The sequence below is a fragment of the Dendrobates tinctorius genome, unplaced genomic scaffold (assembly GCF_039654945.1).
Source record: "Dendrobates tinctorius isolate UK_male_01 unplaced genomic scaffold, ASM3965494v1 ptg000022l, whole genome shotgun sequence".
In the NCBI taxonomy this organism is placed as follows: Eukaryota; Metazoa; Chordata; class Amphibia; order Anura; family Dendrobatidae; genus Dendrobates; species Dendrobates tinctorius.
Window position 1 is genome coordinate 92,406,730 of NW_027361690.1, and position 15,983 is coordinate 92,422,712.

The 15,983-nt window shown below is 42.9% G+C and overlaps 1 protein-coding gene across 8 annotated transcripts in view; it reads left to right on the forward strand.

The window, feature by feature from the left end:
- Positions 1 to 15,983, forward strand: part of IQCH (IQ motif containing H) — a 119,418-nt gene that overhangs the window by 24,032 nt on the left and 79,403 nt on the right. For 7 of the 8 annotated variants that reach the window (XM_073568909.1, XM_073568907.1, XM_073568910.1 and 4 more), the window contains one exon: positions 4,743 to 4,862. The exons of the other annotated variant lie outside the window; for it this stretch is intronic. In XM_073568909.1, coding sequence (XP_073425010.1) covers positions 4,743 to 4,862 — 120 coding nt within the window. The remainder of the gene's footprint in view (positions 1 to 4,742; positions 4,863 to 15,983) is intronic. 8 annotated transcript variants of the gene reach the window in all.

The window sequence follows — 15,983 nt, forward strand, 5'->3', positions numbered from 1 at the left end:
CCATGTGTCAGTGTGCCATCCATGTTCCTACCTTGTGTCATCAGTGTGCCATCCTTGTGTCATCAGTGTGCCATCCATGTTCCTACCATGTGTCATCAGTGTGCCATCCATATGTCATCAGTGTGCCATCCATGTTCCTACCTTGTGTCATCCTTGTGTCATCAGTGTGCCATCCATGTGTCATCAGTGTGCCATCCATGTTCCTACCTTGTGTCATCCATGTGTCATCAGTGTGCCATCCATGTGTCATCAGTGTGCCATCCATGTGTCATCAGTGTGCCATCCATGTTCCTACCTTGTGTCATCCATGTGTCATCAGTGTGCCATCCATGTGTCATCAGTGTGCCATCCATGTTCCTACCTTGTGTCATCCTTGTATCATCAGTGTGCCATCCATGTGTCATCAGTGTGCCATCCATGTGTCATCAGTGTGTCATCCATGTGTCATCAGTGTGTCATCCATGTGTCATCAGTGTGCCATCCATGTGTCATCAGTGTGCCATCCATGTGTCATCAGTGTGCCATCCATGTGTCATCAGTGTGTCATCCTTGTGACAATGTGACTTGATCCAAGCAGCAAAGTAATTTTTTTTTTTTTGCTATGGAAACTATTTTGGAGTTGGGGGCAAACGTGAAAACATTTTTTACAACATATTTAATTTTCTTATCAAAAATTGTTTGCATGGCAGAACCATTGCACATTTGTATTGCCTCACATGTATTTTTGAGTGCTATTGAATTACAAAATAAAATATATTGACATAGTAAGCAAGAGTGAAACTATTAGGTACTGTGGTGGCATGTGACCCTGGAATGGTGTACCCGGGAATGCAAAGAAGTTACTCTGCTTCAACCAAAGTATGACAGTACAGAACAAGGGCAACATATTAAATGAACGATTACTGAGGGTGAAGGTAAGTCAGATAGAATACTAATAAACAGACTTAACTGTGTTTTTTCAGGAAATCACTTTACTTCACATAACTCTGATAGAAGAATCAAAGTCAGCTTGGCACAAAGATGTGTCTAGCTGGAGGCTCTGTCAGTCAGCAAGAAAGTTACATGTGGCTTTGTGGTGGGCATGCTGTGTATATTGTATGTAAGTGTCTGGGGGTGATTTATAAGACTTATAGATACATTCACATGTAGAAAATACTATTGCAGCGTAAAAAAACAATTCCTTACATGTGAACGGTATTGTTTTTGCAGCGTGTGCATGGATTTCTGCAATGGAACAGAAGCAGACATATCTGCATAGCTTTTACCTCAGTTTTGCTAATTATGCAAATTGTCTCTTCAGAGAGGAAGAGGACTAGAACTCTAGCGCCGCCTATTGGAAGTAGCAATCCTAAAAGTCAATGTCGACACTTTAACGAGTCTTGTTACATGACGTAGGGACAGGGCTGCCACTAGGAATTTCGGGGCCTCATACTGGCAAAATTTTCGGGGTCCTCTTGAGACTCCGCCCAGGCTCCACCCCTCAAACTGTCCACAGTCCCACCACTCTCTCTTGGAAAAACGCCACTTCTCTCCAATCACATATTAACAGTTCCCATCACCAGATCACACATATAGCCGTCAGCTTTTGTTTTGGCCAAAATATTTTTTAAGCTGCCACCATAACACAGTAGACACTTTTGGCCGAGCTCTACGTTACTGCAACCTATTAAATATTTGTTAAAATGTGCAATACAATTTAGGTATATTTTAATTTATTTTTCAAATTTTAAAATGACCAATAATATCACATACAAGGAACAAATACCGCTACACCATGTCCAGACCACATATTACCACCACATAGTGAATGAATACTGCATTACTGATCAGTAATAAAAAACACAATATTATCACCATAAGTGCCATTATACACAGGAGATCTGTACTTAGTATGCAGTGTCTGTGTACAGGTAATACAGTGATCAATGACATTATACACAGGAGCTCTGTATATAGTATACAGTGTATAGTGTCAGTGTATAGGTAACACACTGACTCACCAGTGATGTCCTTCATCTTTGCTTTTCATCTTTCATCCAGCACAGACCCCATCATTTCTTCCAGCCAGGACTCGTCTCTGCAGGAAATAACACAGTTATCTAGAGCTCCGGTTGCAGAACACATTACTTATTTTTTTCCCAACATCTACATTACACCACATAAAGAAAAAAAAAGCAACATAGTATAAATCTACACAGTATCAGGACTTCCCCCCCCCCCCCCCCATTTAAACATTATACTCAAAAAATAAAATAAATACATCACTGCAGTAATAATATCCCTTAATTGGCCCCTATTGGTAATAATATCCCCCATCCTGGCCCCCGTGTTTCTCATTCCTGGCTTCAGTCATATGTTCTCTCATCCTGCCCTCATGAGTATCCATCTTGCCCCATCTGTCTCCATCGTATCCATCCTGCCCCATGATCCTGCACGATCTGTCTCCAACCCTGCCCCATCTGTCTCCAATCCTGCCTCCAGTGTCTCCAATCATGCCCCCATGTCTTTCATCCTGCCCCGTGTCTCCAATCATGCCCCATTTCTCCATTCTGCCCCGTGTCTCCAATCATGCCCCTTATCTCCATTCTGCCCTGTGTCTCCAATCATGCCCACTGTGTCTGCATTCCTGCCCCCAGTGTCTCCAATCCGGCCCCCTGTTCCTCTAATATTGCCAACTGTGCCTCCAATCATGCCCCCAGTATCTGCAATCATGCCCCCAGTGTCTCCAATTCTGCCCCCTGGATCTCCAATCATGTCCCCTGTGCTTCCAATCATGCCTCCTGTGCCTCCAATCATGCCTCCTGTGCCTCCAATCATGCCCCAGTATCTTCAATCGTGCCCCCTGTAACTCCAATCCTGCCCCTGTGTCTCCAATCATGCCCCATCTCCATCCTGCCCCCAGTCTGTCACCAATCCTGCCCGTCTTCGTCTTGCCCCCTGTGTCTGCCCTGGCAGGATGGAGACACATGGTTCAGGGTTAAGGGAGTGTTGGAATTAGGGGTGTATTAGGGTTGGAGTTAGAATTGAGGGTGTTTCCACTGTTTAGGTACATCAGGGGGTCTCCTAACGTGACATGCCCCGCCATTGATTCCAGCCATTTCTGCGTTCAAAAAGTCAAACTGTGCTCCCTCCCTTCTGAGCTTTACCGTACGCTCAAACAGTGTCTTTCCCCCACATACTGGGTATCGGCGTACTCAGGAGAAATTGCACAACAAAGTTTATGGTCCACTTTCTCCGGATACCCTTGTGAAAATAAAAAAGTTTGTTTCCAAATTAATTTTTTTCTGAAAAAAAGGAAAATGTTCATTTTTTTTCCTTCCACATTGCTTTAATTCTCGTGAAGCACCTGAAGAGTAAATAAACTTCTTGAATTTGGTTTTGAGCACATTGAGGGGTGCAGTTTTTAGAATGGTGTCACTTTGTGGTATTTTCTGTCATATTGACCCCCCAAACTCTCGTCAAATGTGAGGTGGTCCCTAAACAAATGGTTGTGTAAATTTTGTTGGAAAAATGAGAAATCACTGTTCAACTTTTAACCCTTATAACGTCCTAAAATTTTTTTTCCAAAATTGTGCTGATGTAAAGTAGATATTTGGGAAATGTTATTTATTAACTATTTTGTGCGATATGGCTCTCTGATTTAAGGGCACAAAAATTAAAAGTTTGAAAATTGCAAAATTTTCAAAATTTTTGCCAAATTTCGTTTTTTTCCCCATAAATAAACACAAGTTATATTGAAGAAATGTTACCACTAACATGAAGTACAATATGTCACGAAAAAAATAATCTCATAATCAGCGGGATCCGTTGAAGCGCTCCAGAGCTATAACCTCTTAAAGTGACAGTGGTCAGAATTGTAAAAATTGGCCTGGTCATTAAGTACCAAATTGGCTCCGTCACTAAACGGTTGAAGGACCGATCCATCATAAACCCATGTGAATGTTCAGTCATGAGCTTATTCTTATTGATGTTCTTCAGGATAGCATCTTTTAGAAAGCAACCAGATTTTGCCCTCAGTTGAGGTTAAGCTTATTGGCCTATACTTTCCAGGCTCAGATTTGGTCCCTTTATGAATATTGGCCCGACATTTGAGGGTAGAAAAATGCAAAGAACCAATCATCAGCTCACCGGGTTGGGAAATGCCTGCGATGACGGTGCAGTGCACGGAGGCTTCAGGTTGGTTTCCTGAGCAAGTGAACCTTGAAAAAATGTGGAAAATCCAGCAATCGCAAGTTTCATTAAAACATTGCATTTATTTGTAGATTCAAACATGAAAAAGCAAAATTAAAAAGACATGTTAGTGCTACTATTGATCCGTTTTGAGCTACACTAGTTCTTAATCCTCACCACATTTTCCAGTTCTGTGATGCAAACCTGTTATTATGGAACCCTTGAATATTTTATGCTGGGGTTTTTTTTCTGCAGCGTGTGAATGAGGTTTCATGCCTTTGTAATACACACTCCAAAAATATGGAAAGAAAATAGGTCGTGGGAACATACCTTTTCAAGCTTTATCAAAACAGACTCAAACGGTGGTGGAGTCTGTATTCAATTACCTCTGCATTCAACATTTTTAACACCCCAAAATTTGTAAGGAAACCTATATTTTACATTATTTGTTTTGCGACATACGGTACATAAATGTATGTGCACAGGTCGAGAAGAAAATTTTTGACAACTGAGAACTTGTATTAAAATTCCACATTTTCTTATTCTGCCCCATGTGTTCATCTGTCTTACAGCACAAGCTGACCTTGAGCACACGCATCATGTGTAATCCTGAGAACCTGACTCACCGTGACCTCCTCAGTCAGAGCTATGGGATCAGCCTGCCCCTGATCAGCTGCAAACCAAAAACATCTGTAAGTCTGCCGGCCCTAATATTCTGCTGCTCGTTTACTTACAGTCCAGGCGTCTTGTAGTAACAGACAGCACAGGGTCCAGTTACTTTTTGTAACTTAAGCATACAGATCTGCTTGCTCATCAATGAAAATATTAATAGGGATTAAACAAATCACCTATGGTCCTTACTGTACACGAAAACCGGATTATCTTCTGCTTACTGTAGGGCTTTGTCTGTCATACATCTGAGTGTATTGCAAAAGTAAAACCAGGCTGACAGAACACATCTGATACAGGGTACAGACGAGGTTTATTATTCAGCTTTATTGTATCTTCGTGCAAATTAAAGAGCTTCCTCACCCAGAACGAAAATTTAGTTTCTTTCTTATGACAACTTTGTAAATCAAATCTTCTATTTAGCCATTTGTTAGGGTTAGTTTACGTCACATTTTGAGTGCACATTTAAACAGTGTCATCAAATGTGTGATCCATCTGTATGCAACTTTATGACTATAGAAATGCAAATCTTCCTATAATTATATTGAAAAGTAGTTAAAAGGCTATTTCCATCGCCAAGACTCTATACCAATATGTAGTAGGTGTAGTAATAATAATTTTACCAAATAACTTCAATTAGAAATATAGTATAGTTCTTCTGATTATCTGTCACTTACATATTGTGCAGGACATTGCAGTAGCTTAGATAACTATGGTTACAATCACTCATATAGTGAAAGTTAGTGGTTTTAACCATGGCTATCTAAGCTACTGCAATGTCCTGCACATGGGGTAAGTGACGTAGAGAATCAAAAAACTATACTACATTTCTAATTGGAGGTATATGCTAATATTATTATGATTGCATCTACTAAATATTGGGATAGGATCTTGGAGAAGGGAATACCCCTTTAAATGAGAGTTAGTGATGAGCGAGTATACTCGTTACTCAGGTTTTTCCGAGCATGCTCGGGTGATCTCCGAGTGTTTAGAAGTGCCCGGAGATTTAGTTTCTGTCACAGCAGCTGCATGATTTGCGGCTACTTGACAGCCTGCACACATGAGGGAATTCCCCAACAAACAGGCAGTCCCCACATGTATTCAGGCTGTCAAGTAGCCGCAAATCATGCAGCTGCGGCGACAGAAACTAAGTCTCCGAGAACTAACTCATGTCAGACTAACTTAATTTCCTTCTATGACGGTATCACTGATTGGGTGGATCAAGGAAATGCTGTAGATATAGTATATCTTGACTTCAGCAAAGCATTTGACAAAGTCTCTCATACAATCCTTATTGAAAAAATGATTAAGTATGGAATGGACAAGGCAACTGTTAGGTGGATTCATAACTGGCTTAGTGATCGGACCCAAAGAGTGGTCGTAAATGGCTGCACATCCAGTTGGAAGAATGTCTCAAGTGGGGTACCACAGGGCTCTGTCCTGGGCCCTGTATTGCTCAACATCTTTATCAACGATTTAGATGAAGGCATTGAGGGTAAACTGATTAAATTTGCTGATGACACAAAGCTAGGAGGGATAGCTAATACTAGAGAAGAGAGAGAGAGGATTCAAAAAGATTTAAATAAACTGGAGAAGTGGGCAGCAACAAACAGAATGGTTTTTAACAGGGAGAAATGCAAAGTACTACATCTGGGCAATAAAAATGGAAAAAGCATATATAGAATGGGAGGAATAGGGCTAAGTGACAGCACATGTGAAAAAGACTTGGGTATACTAATAGATCACAGACTGAATATGAGTCAACAGTGTGATGCAGCAGCAAAAAAGGCAAATGCAATTCTAGGATGTATTAACAGAAGCATACAGTCTAGATCACGTGAAGTCATTATTTCCCTCTACTCCTCTTTGGTCAGACCTCATCTGGAATATTGTGTCCAGTTTTGGGCACCACATTTTAAAAAAGACATCAACAAACTGGAGCAAGTTCAGAAAAGAGCGACCAGAATGGTGACCGGTCTGCAAACCCTGTCTTATGAGGAAAGGTTGCAGGATTTGGGAATGTTTAGTTTGCAAAAGAGAAGACTGAGAGGAGACTTAATAGCTGTCTACAAATATCTAAAGGGCTGTCACATTGCAGAAGGATCAACTTTATTCTCATTTGCACAAGGAAAGACTAGAAGCAATGGGATGAAACTGAATGGGAGGAGACACAGATTAGATATTAGAAAAAACTTTTTGACAGTTAGAGTGATCAATGAGTGGAACAGGCTGCCACGAGAAGTGGTGAGTTCTCCTTCAATGGAAGTCTTCAAACAGAGGCTGGACAGACATCTGACTGGGATGATTTAGCGAATCCTGCTTTTAGCAGGGGGTTGGACCAGATGACCCAGGAGGTCCCTTCCAACTCTACGATTCTATGATTCTATGATTCTATTCCAAATACTTGGAGACCACCTGAGTATGCTCGGGAAAACCCGAGCAACGAGTATACTCGCTCATCACTAATGGGAGTGAGCCTGACTACTATACCAGGAAAGATCTTTGAACTAATTATTAAGCAACATGTATCACTGGATAAGAATGAAGTGATTAACCAGAGTCAGCATGGGTTTGTAACTAATAAGTCATGTCAAACTAACTTAATTTCCTTCTATGAAGGAATCACTGACTGGGTGGATCAGGGAAATGCTGTAGATATAGTATATCTTGACTTCAGCAAAGCATTTGACAAAGTATCTCACGCAATCCTTATTGAAAAAATGACTAAGTATGGAAAGGACAAGGGAACTGTTAGGTGTATTCATAACTGGCTTAGGCTGGTTTCACACTAGCGTTTTATCGCGCAGCGCATCGTGCGCTATTGGTCGCACGCACAATTGTCCCCTATATTTAAAATGGCGGGCGCAGTGTCTAGCGATTGCACGCATGCCTCAGCATTTTCCAGGTGTGTGACCAGACGCGCTGGACGCTACATGTTGCATTTTTTGTTCCGCCCAACATCGTTAAAAAATCGCGTGTGCGCACGCAATGCGCAAAAAAATTGCATTAGAGTCTATGGGGTCGCTGACGTGCGCTGTGAAGTGTGCACGTCAGCGCGTTGTGAGCGTGCGCGATTTCAGAGTAAACAATGTCTAGACACTTGTTTAATCCACCCCCTAACAAGCAACATTGTTTTGGAGGAGTGTACATAAAAGAAGGGGTCTGTAGTGCCAGACCACACTCTACAGACAGTCTGCAAGAGATAAGAAGCCCTGCAAGAGAGAATACACCCACCCAGCAAGAGACAAGATTCAAGTTTGGATTACAGCTTCAGCAGCTAAAATGTGAGTATTATAAAATCTATATATGTGTTCCTGTCCTTTAAAATATATTATGTACTAATGTTTTTTCATTTTTTTTTTTATTCCAGCATGTCTTTTGGATCCGAATATTCGCCATCCCAAGAAGAACTGGCCCAAGCTGACCGGGAGGTGAGGATTTTGCTGCCTTTGTGTAAGTATAGCTGCCTCTACAAATGGGTAATAATTTGTGTTCTTTTACAGACCTCAGCATCGGAACCGGCAAGTGAGGCGGAACAGCGGGAGCAGCCTAGCCAAGTCACGGCGAAGAGACGCAATGTAAGTATCAAGTCTTTGAAGGTCCCTTTTTAAAAAAAAAAAAAGTTTTCTATTCCTTTTTTTTTCTGTCCTGTTTTTCATCTTCTATATCTTTCTTCTTTTCTGTTTCCTTTTTTTTATGTGATTCTCATCAATTTCCAAGATTATAATTTTTTTCTAGGTTCCACAACGGGATGAAGACATCTGTCTCGACAACGAGCACCTGATACGCCTTGTCCAGGAACGTGTCCCATTGTGGGACAGCCGTGACAAGCAGTACAAAGACATTGTGGTGATCCGGCAGCTCTGGAATGATGTGACCGCAGCGTTGATGGAGGGATGGGACAGTGCCTCTGCAGCTTCAAAAAAGGCGTTTAGTAAGTATTTCCCTGCTGTTGATGCCGCATTGACTCTTGTTCCTTAGGATACTGTTGTGTTTCCTGATAGATATATTCTATCAGGGAACATAACAGTGTCCTCAGGAACAACAGTGACTGCATTGTATATTGTAATGCTGTATTGATCATGCTTTAACTCGATGCTGTTGATACTGGTGTGTTTCTTGCAAGATATATTCTTGCAGTAAACACACCGTTGTCATCAGGATCAACAGTGAATTCATTGTGTATTGTAATGCTGTATTGATCATGCTTTCACTCTTGATGCTGTTGATACTGGTGTATTTCTTGCAAGATATATTCTTGCAGTAAACACACCAGTGTCATCAGGATCAACAGTGAATGCATTTTGTATTGATCATGCTTTCACTCTTGATGCTGTTGATACTGGTGTATTTCTTGCAAGATATATTCTTGCAGTGAGCACACCAGTGTCATCAGGATCAAAAGTGAATGCATTGTGTATTGTACTGCTGTATTGTTCCTGCTTTCACTCTTGATGCTGTTGGTTGCAGTAAACACCAGTGTCATCAGGATCAACAGTGACTGCATTGTGTATTGAATTCTATTGTGATGCCGCATTGAATGTTTGCCACGTTCACTCAGGTGTGTGTGATGATACAGATGTTGCCATCAGTGCATTGTATAATGTTTTTTCTTTGTTTTTCCAACAGTGAACAAAGTCCGCACACATTAGCGCTCAATGAAGGACCGCTTCAACACTGATGTTCGTGCTGAGGGACAGTTTCGCAGTGGGTCAGCGGCAAGGACCAGAACAAAGTACTGCTATCATCGCGAGTTGGCTTTCCTGAGACCGGTCCTTGCCACTAGAGCGTAAGTATTATGTATTTTTTTTATATATTTTTTTTTTAATAACCTGTGCTTTTCTATTTCACAGCTGATGCTTCTAGTAAATGCATGATAGTAATGTTTTACTTTACTTTCCACAGCACCTGGAGCAGCACCCTGCAACCTGTCCCTGGAGCGGTCCTTCATCGATCGACCTCGGACCCGTCCCAGCCATCCGACAGCCAGGAAGCAACTTGCGGGTCAGCAACACGGACAGCTGGTGACCAGGAAGCTGGTCCATCAGGTGTTCCCCTGTCCCAGGTCTCTGCCACTGGTTATGCGGGCACTACCCGCCAGCGGCAGAGGGCCTCGGACAGGCCTGTCTTGCCCGAGTTCATGCACTTGAGCGAGGCCTTTCATGCCAGCCTCAAGTCGCTGTCAGACAGAGTGGAAAGCGGTTTTTCACTCATGGAACGCGGTTATACCCACATGGAACACCGCTTCCACTCTGTCGACCAGCGCCTTGACCGGCTGGACTCCAACCTCGACAGACCAGCGCACCATTTCTTTAGTAAAATCGAACAGGGCATGGCGGAACACCTTAGTCCTGAGCAACAGCTGAATGTGTTATAGGCCTGCAACACTGCTTTCTTACAGGCTATGCAGCAGAATCAGTACGTGCAGCACTCAGTGGTGTCATTCCCACCTGTGCCACCACTGACTCGCTTCACCACAGTACCGACTTTTGCTGCATACCACTGCATGGCCACCTGCATTCCTAGCCAAGCTGCCCAACAATACACCACACCAATGCCGAGTGCTGCTGGACACTCCACCCCCGCCACCAGCATGGCAAGCGCTGCTCCTGTCTGGAGCACCACTACCGCCACCGTTCCACCATCTTGGCGCACCGCCATCGCACAACCAGCTTGGGCCACCACCACCTATTCTCCTGGTCGGAGCACCGACACAACATCTCCGTCTAGGAGCACCGCCACCACTCAGCATCAGCATGGGAGCACCGCCACCACTCCTTATCATTCCAGGAGCACCGCCACCACTTCGCCTCATAGGAGCACCGCCACCTCTCCCCATCATAGGAGCACCACCACCACTTCGCCTCCTAGGAGCACCGCCACAACTTCTCCTACTAGGAGCACCGCCACAACTTCTCCTACTAGGAGCACCGCCACCACTTCTCCAACAAGAAGCATCGAGAACACTTCTCCTTCTAGGAGCACCGACACCACATATTCTCCTTCAAGGAGCACCACCACCGAGCAGCAGAGGGGTGACCCACATTCCCTCTTTTGATCATCACGGACACGGTCAAGCAATGTAAGGCGGTCACACGGTGGTAGTCGGTCCAGGCAGGTGATTCCTGCCCCAAAGAAGAACAAGAAACAAAAGACTTTGTCAGTCCGCCCTCTCCTTCTAATGTTTCTCAACCTGCCTCCGTTTCCATCCCTGAGCTCCCTTCCCCCACTACTTTAGTCGCCCCTTCACCTAGAACCCCTTTGTCAACTTCCAGCTGTTCTTCGTCTCTCCACAACCCCAAAGTATCCCAAACGTCCTTCAAAATATTTTTTTTTTTTTAAATAAATGTGCAATTCTGCTTTCACAAAATACTGTTTCATTAATGTGTCTTTCGCCGCCTACACACACTGCGCCATACACACACTGCGCCGTACACTTAGCGTTTTTGCCACCACATAGCTCCATTACTGACACATGTTTATTGTGTCAGTCATGGAGATATGTGTAGTCAAAAACACAAATCTATATGACTTGTATTTTCCCCACCAGTCTCTTGAGTCAGCTAATATTACACAGACTGAATAGAGGATGTTGTTGAGTGCAAGGTGTATCTATTGTTACCTTGCCAGGTATCATCAAAAGTTAATTGACTATGGTGTGTTTTTACCATCATCATTTAACTTTTTGTGATACAAGGCAAGGTGATTCTAGATATACCTTGTAATTAACCACATCCTCTATTCAGTGTGTGTTGAGAAACTGAGGAGATGACGGGGAAAATACACGCCATATGTGCAATACCCTGCCCTTGTTTCATAACTATCACACCTGGCCAGGTGAATACACATGAGTTTTAACCTGCAGCGTCGCTTCAGTCTGCATATATTTCTATCAGACTGTAGCGATGCTGCAGTTTACCTCTTATGTGTATTCTCCTGCCCATGTGTGATAACCTTCTGAAGTCAGGATGCGTTACTTTTGGCGTCCTCACTTCAGCATGACACCAGGCCTGGGTATTGTATTAGTTGTATAAACTTTATTATGTCTCCTGTCTGCGTTCAAACTGAAGCCACAGTGATGATACTGCAAATAATATAGTCACAGCGTTAGGTGTCATAAATAGTGAGGGATGCAACTGCAGTCCCAAATCACTATTGTGAACATCATGCCAGGTGACACAAAAATTATCTGTATTATCTCCACCGTCGCAGCAAATTGAACTCAAAGTGTAGAGATGATAAAGATCATTCAACTTGTGTGTATGTATAGTCACCTGGTCAGTAGTACTAGTAAATTCATCATGCACAAAACACAGCATCACGAATTCACTGGTACACCTGGCCAGTTGATTATTGTATTGAAGTGTAAAAAGACAGAGTGCACTCGGTACAGGTATCAACACAGGTTTTTTATTAACATACACACAAAATAAAACTTTGTTACACCATTTGATCTTGACATTCCACCCGTCCCACATCTGAGTTGAAGTAGGCCGCAAATTGCTCCCTCATTTGGCCAACTTCAACGGATGACCTGAGAGGGTGCTGAGTAAATTCAGGCAAGGGGTTAGGCGCGGCATCATCAAGTTCAAAGTTCGTGTGCGCTCTAACCATAACAAAATTGTGTAGAACCACACAGGCCTTCACCACCTCATCCACTGTTTCCAGTTTCAGATTAATGGCTGTGCTGAGAACGCGCCATCTGGAGACAAGTATACCAAAGGCACACTCAACAGTTCTTCTGGCCCTGGTCAGCCTGTAATTAAAAATTCTTTTGGTGTGGTTCAAGCCCCGGCTGAAGAAGGGCTTGAGCAGGTTTTGGCACATCTGGAATGCCTCATCCCCAACCATTACAAAGGGATGTGGGGGACCTTCGGTGTTGGGAAGAGGACGTGGCATGGGAAAAGTGAACTGGTTGCCATACAACCTCCGGCCCATGTCCAAGTTCTTAAAAGCCTGGGAGTCCTTCCCATGCCCAAATGCCACAATGTTCACTGCAACAAACATACAGTCTACATCCGAAATGGCCATTAGTACTGTAGAAAAGTACTTTTGATAGTTATAGTACTCAGAGCCTGTTCTTTTTGGTTTCCCATCAACGGCACCCAAACAGTTGGGGAAATTGCAGACTGTCCAGAATCTTTCAGCAATTTCAAACCACTTTTCCACAGTGGGCAGGGGCATAAATTCGGGACAGAGAACGTCCCACAAAGCCCGGCAGGTGTCCGCAACTATTCCAGACAAGGTTGATATTCCAATACGGTACTGGAAGTGCAAAGAAGAGAGGTTCTCGCCAGTAGCCAGGAATCTGTGAAACCGAGAAACAACAAAAATTAATATTTGTGTATATGGATTGTTACAACAACAAAAAATACAATTTAACACAAGAAAAAAAGGCGTACAAATATACAGTATATGCAGCCTTTTCTTTACTACATGTCATAAAAAAAAATACTGCAGCCTTTGGTTAACTACATGGCAGAACAATAATTCTGCCAGCTTTGGAATTGTCCATGTGAGAACAAAGAAAATTATGCAGGCATTGTTTTTGCAATACTACGTACCGCAATGTGACCAGGAGCCGTTCCTCGGGAGGAATCGCACGACGGAGCTGTGTGTCCTGTCTCCGGATGGCATCTTGGACACGACCAAGCAAATACCTGAAGGTTTGTTGGGACATCCGTGTGTAATCAGTAAATTTCTCCGGGTTTGCCTGTAGCTCGCTGTAGAGGGTGTGGTACGCTCCACGGCTCTCCCAGAGTTCAATAATCGGATCTATCCACAAACGCTGCCGGCTTTGCTGTCTCTCTCTCTCCCTTTGTTGATGGCAAGCAACTGCATAAGCCTGAGCTATCCTGATGTCCAGATCCAAGTTAAAGTGAAAACTCTTCCTGGGCAGATCCATGTTGTCAAGAGAAAATCAGGCAAATGTCAAGAATTCAGCTGTAAACTGGGTCTATATAAAGAATTTCCATAACACACGCCCACTGCTGTCCCATTGGTGGAGTCTGCTGCAAGAATTTTTCAAGGATTTTCCTCCTGTGATTGTGACACCATGTGCATAAAAAATGCAAACGCATGGAAAAATGCATAAAAACGCATACAAACACAGCGTTTTTTGTCGTAATGCGCACGATGATGCGACGAAAAAACGCAGCGTTTACAAGTGTTTGTAAGCGTTTTTTGCATAAGTTTCATGTGCACGCGAAAGGCGCAAGTTTGAAACTAGTCTAAGTGATCGGACCCAAAGAATGGTCGTAAATGGCTGCACATCCAGTTGGAAGAATGTCTCAAGTGGGGTACCACAGGGCTCTGTCCTGGGCCCTGTATTGTTCAACATCTTTATCAATGATTTAGATGAAGTAATTGAGGGTAAACTGATTACATTTGCTGATGACACAAAGCTAGGAGGGATAGCTAATACTAGAGAAGAGAGAGAGGATTCAAAAAGATTTAAATAAACTGGATAAGTGGGCAGCAACTAACAGAATGGTTTTTAACAGGGAAAAATGCAAAGTACTACATCTGGGCAATAACAATGAAAAAAGCATATGCAGAATGGGAGGAATAGGGATAAGCAACAGCACATGTGAAAAAGACTTGGGTATACTAATACATCACAGACTGAACATGAGTCAACAGTTTGATGCAGCAGCAAAAAAGGCAAATACAATTCAGGGATGTATTAACAGAAGCATACATTCTAGATCACATGAGAAATCATTACTGCCCTCTACTCCTCTCTGGTCAGACCTCATCTGGAATACTGTGTCCAGTTTTAGGCGCCACATTTTATAAAAGACATCATCAAACTGGAGCAAGTTCAGAGAAGAGCGACCAGAATGGTGACCGGTCTGCAAACCTTGTCTTATGAGGAAAGGTTGCAGGATTTGGGAATGTTGAGCTTGCAAAAGATAAGACTGAGAGGAGACTTAATAACTGTCTACAAATATCTCAAGGACTGTCACATTGTAGAAGGATCAACTTTATTCTCATTTGCACAAGGAAAGACTAGAAGCAATGGGATGAAACTGAATGGGAGGAGACACAGATTAGATATTAGAAAAAACTTTTTGACAGTGAATGTGATCAACGAGTGGAACAGGCTGCCACGAGAGGTGATGAGTTCTTCTTCAATAGAAGTCTTCAAACAGAGGCTGGACAGACAACTGTCAGGGATGATTTAGTGAATCCTGCTTTGAGCAGGGGGTTGGACCAGATGGCCCAGGAGGTCCCTTCCAACTCTACCATTCTATGAGACTAAAAATACATAGTTAAAAAAGGCATGTCAACATATACTTGCTAAGCGTATTGTCCTTTAGGCAAATCCCTGGCTGTTAGTCTAGTAGCGCTTTAAGGCTAAGTTCACACGTAGCAGAACTCCCGCAGAAGTTACCGCGGGAATTCTGGAATTCCATTCCGCGGGAAAATCGCATTTTAAATTCCCGCGATTTTCCCTCAGAAAAACTAGCGATTTGCAGGCGTAATTAGCTTGCAGAATGCTAGCGTTTTCCAAGCGATCTGTAGCATCGCTTGGAGAACTGATTGACAGGTTGGTCACACTCGTCAAACATAGTGTTTGACGAGTGTGACCAACTTTTTACTATTGATGCTGCCTATGCAGCATCAGTAGTAAAAAGAGCTAATGTTAAAAGTAATAAAAAAATTAAAAAATCGTCTTATATTCACCTTCCGACGTCCCGTGCAGCGTCCCCAGGCCTCCGCGATGCTTCGGTAGGTCCCATTCCCTGTGATGCAAATGTGTGGGCATTAAAGGGAAGCTATCATCAGAAAATGACATTGCGTAATTCAGGCATTTGTGTTGCATGTATTTTTATTTTGGCAATGTTCTTTTTTCATATTAGGATCTTAATTTAAAAAAATAAAATTAGTAATCTTGTAATTGTAACACTGATAATTGGAGTTTTTTTCTGTCCTGTCCTTTCAATGAGAGGTAACACCTCCATACACAGCACAGGATCCACCAATCACTCTATGCGATGCCACAGCTGACCCTGCTCCCCCTCACTTCACAACGATCCTTGCACACGCTCATTAGACACTTCAATAGAAAATGATAGGTTTGGGATCCGACCAATGTGGCTAAAGTAAATATGTTATTTCCTGAAACTAAAGGAAGTTAG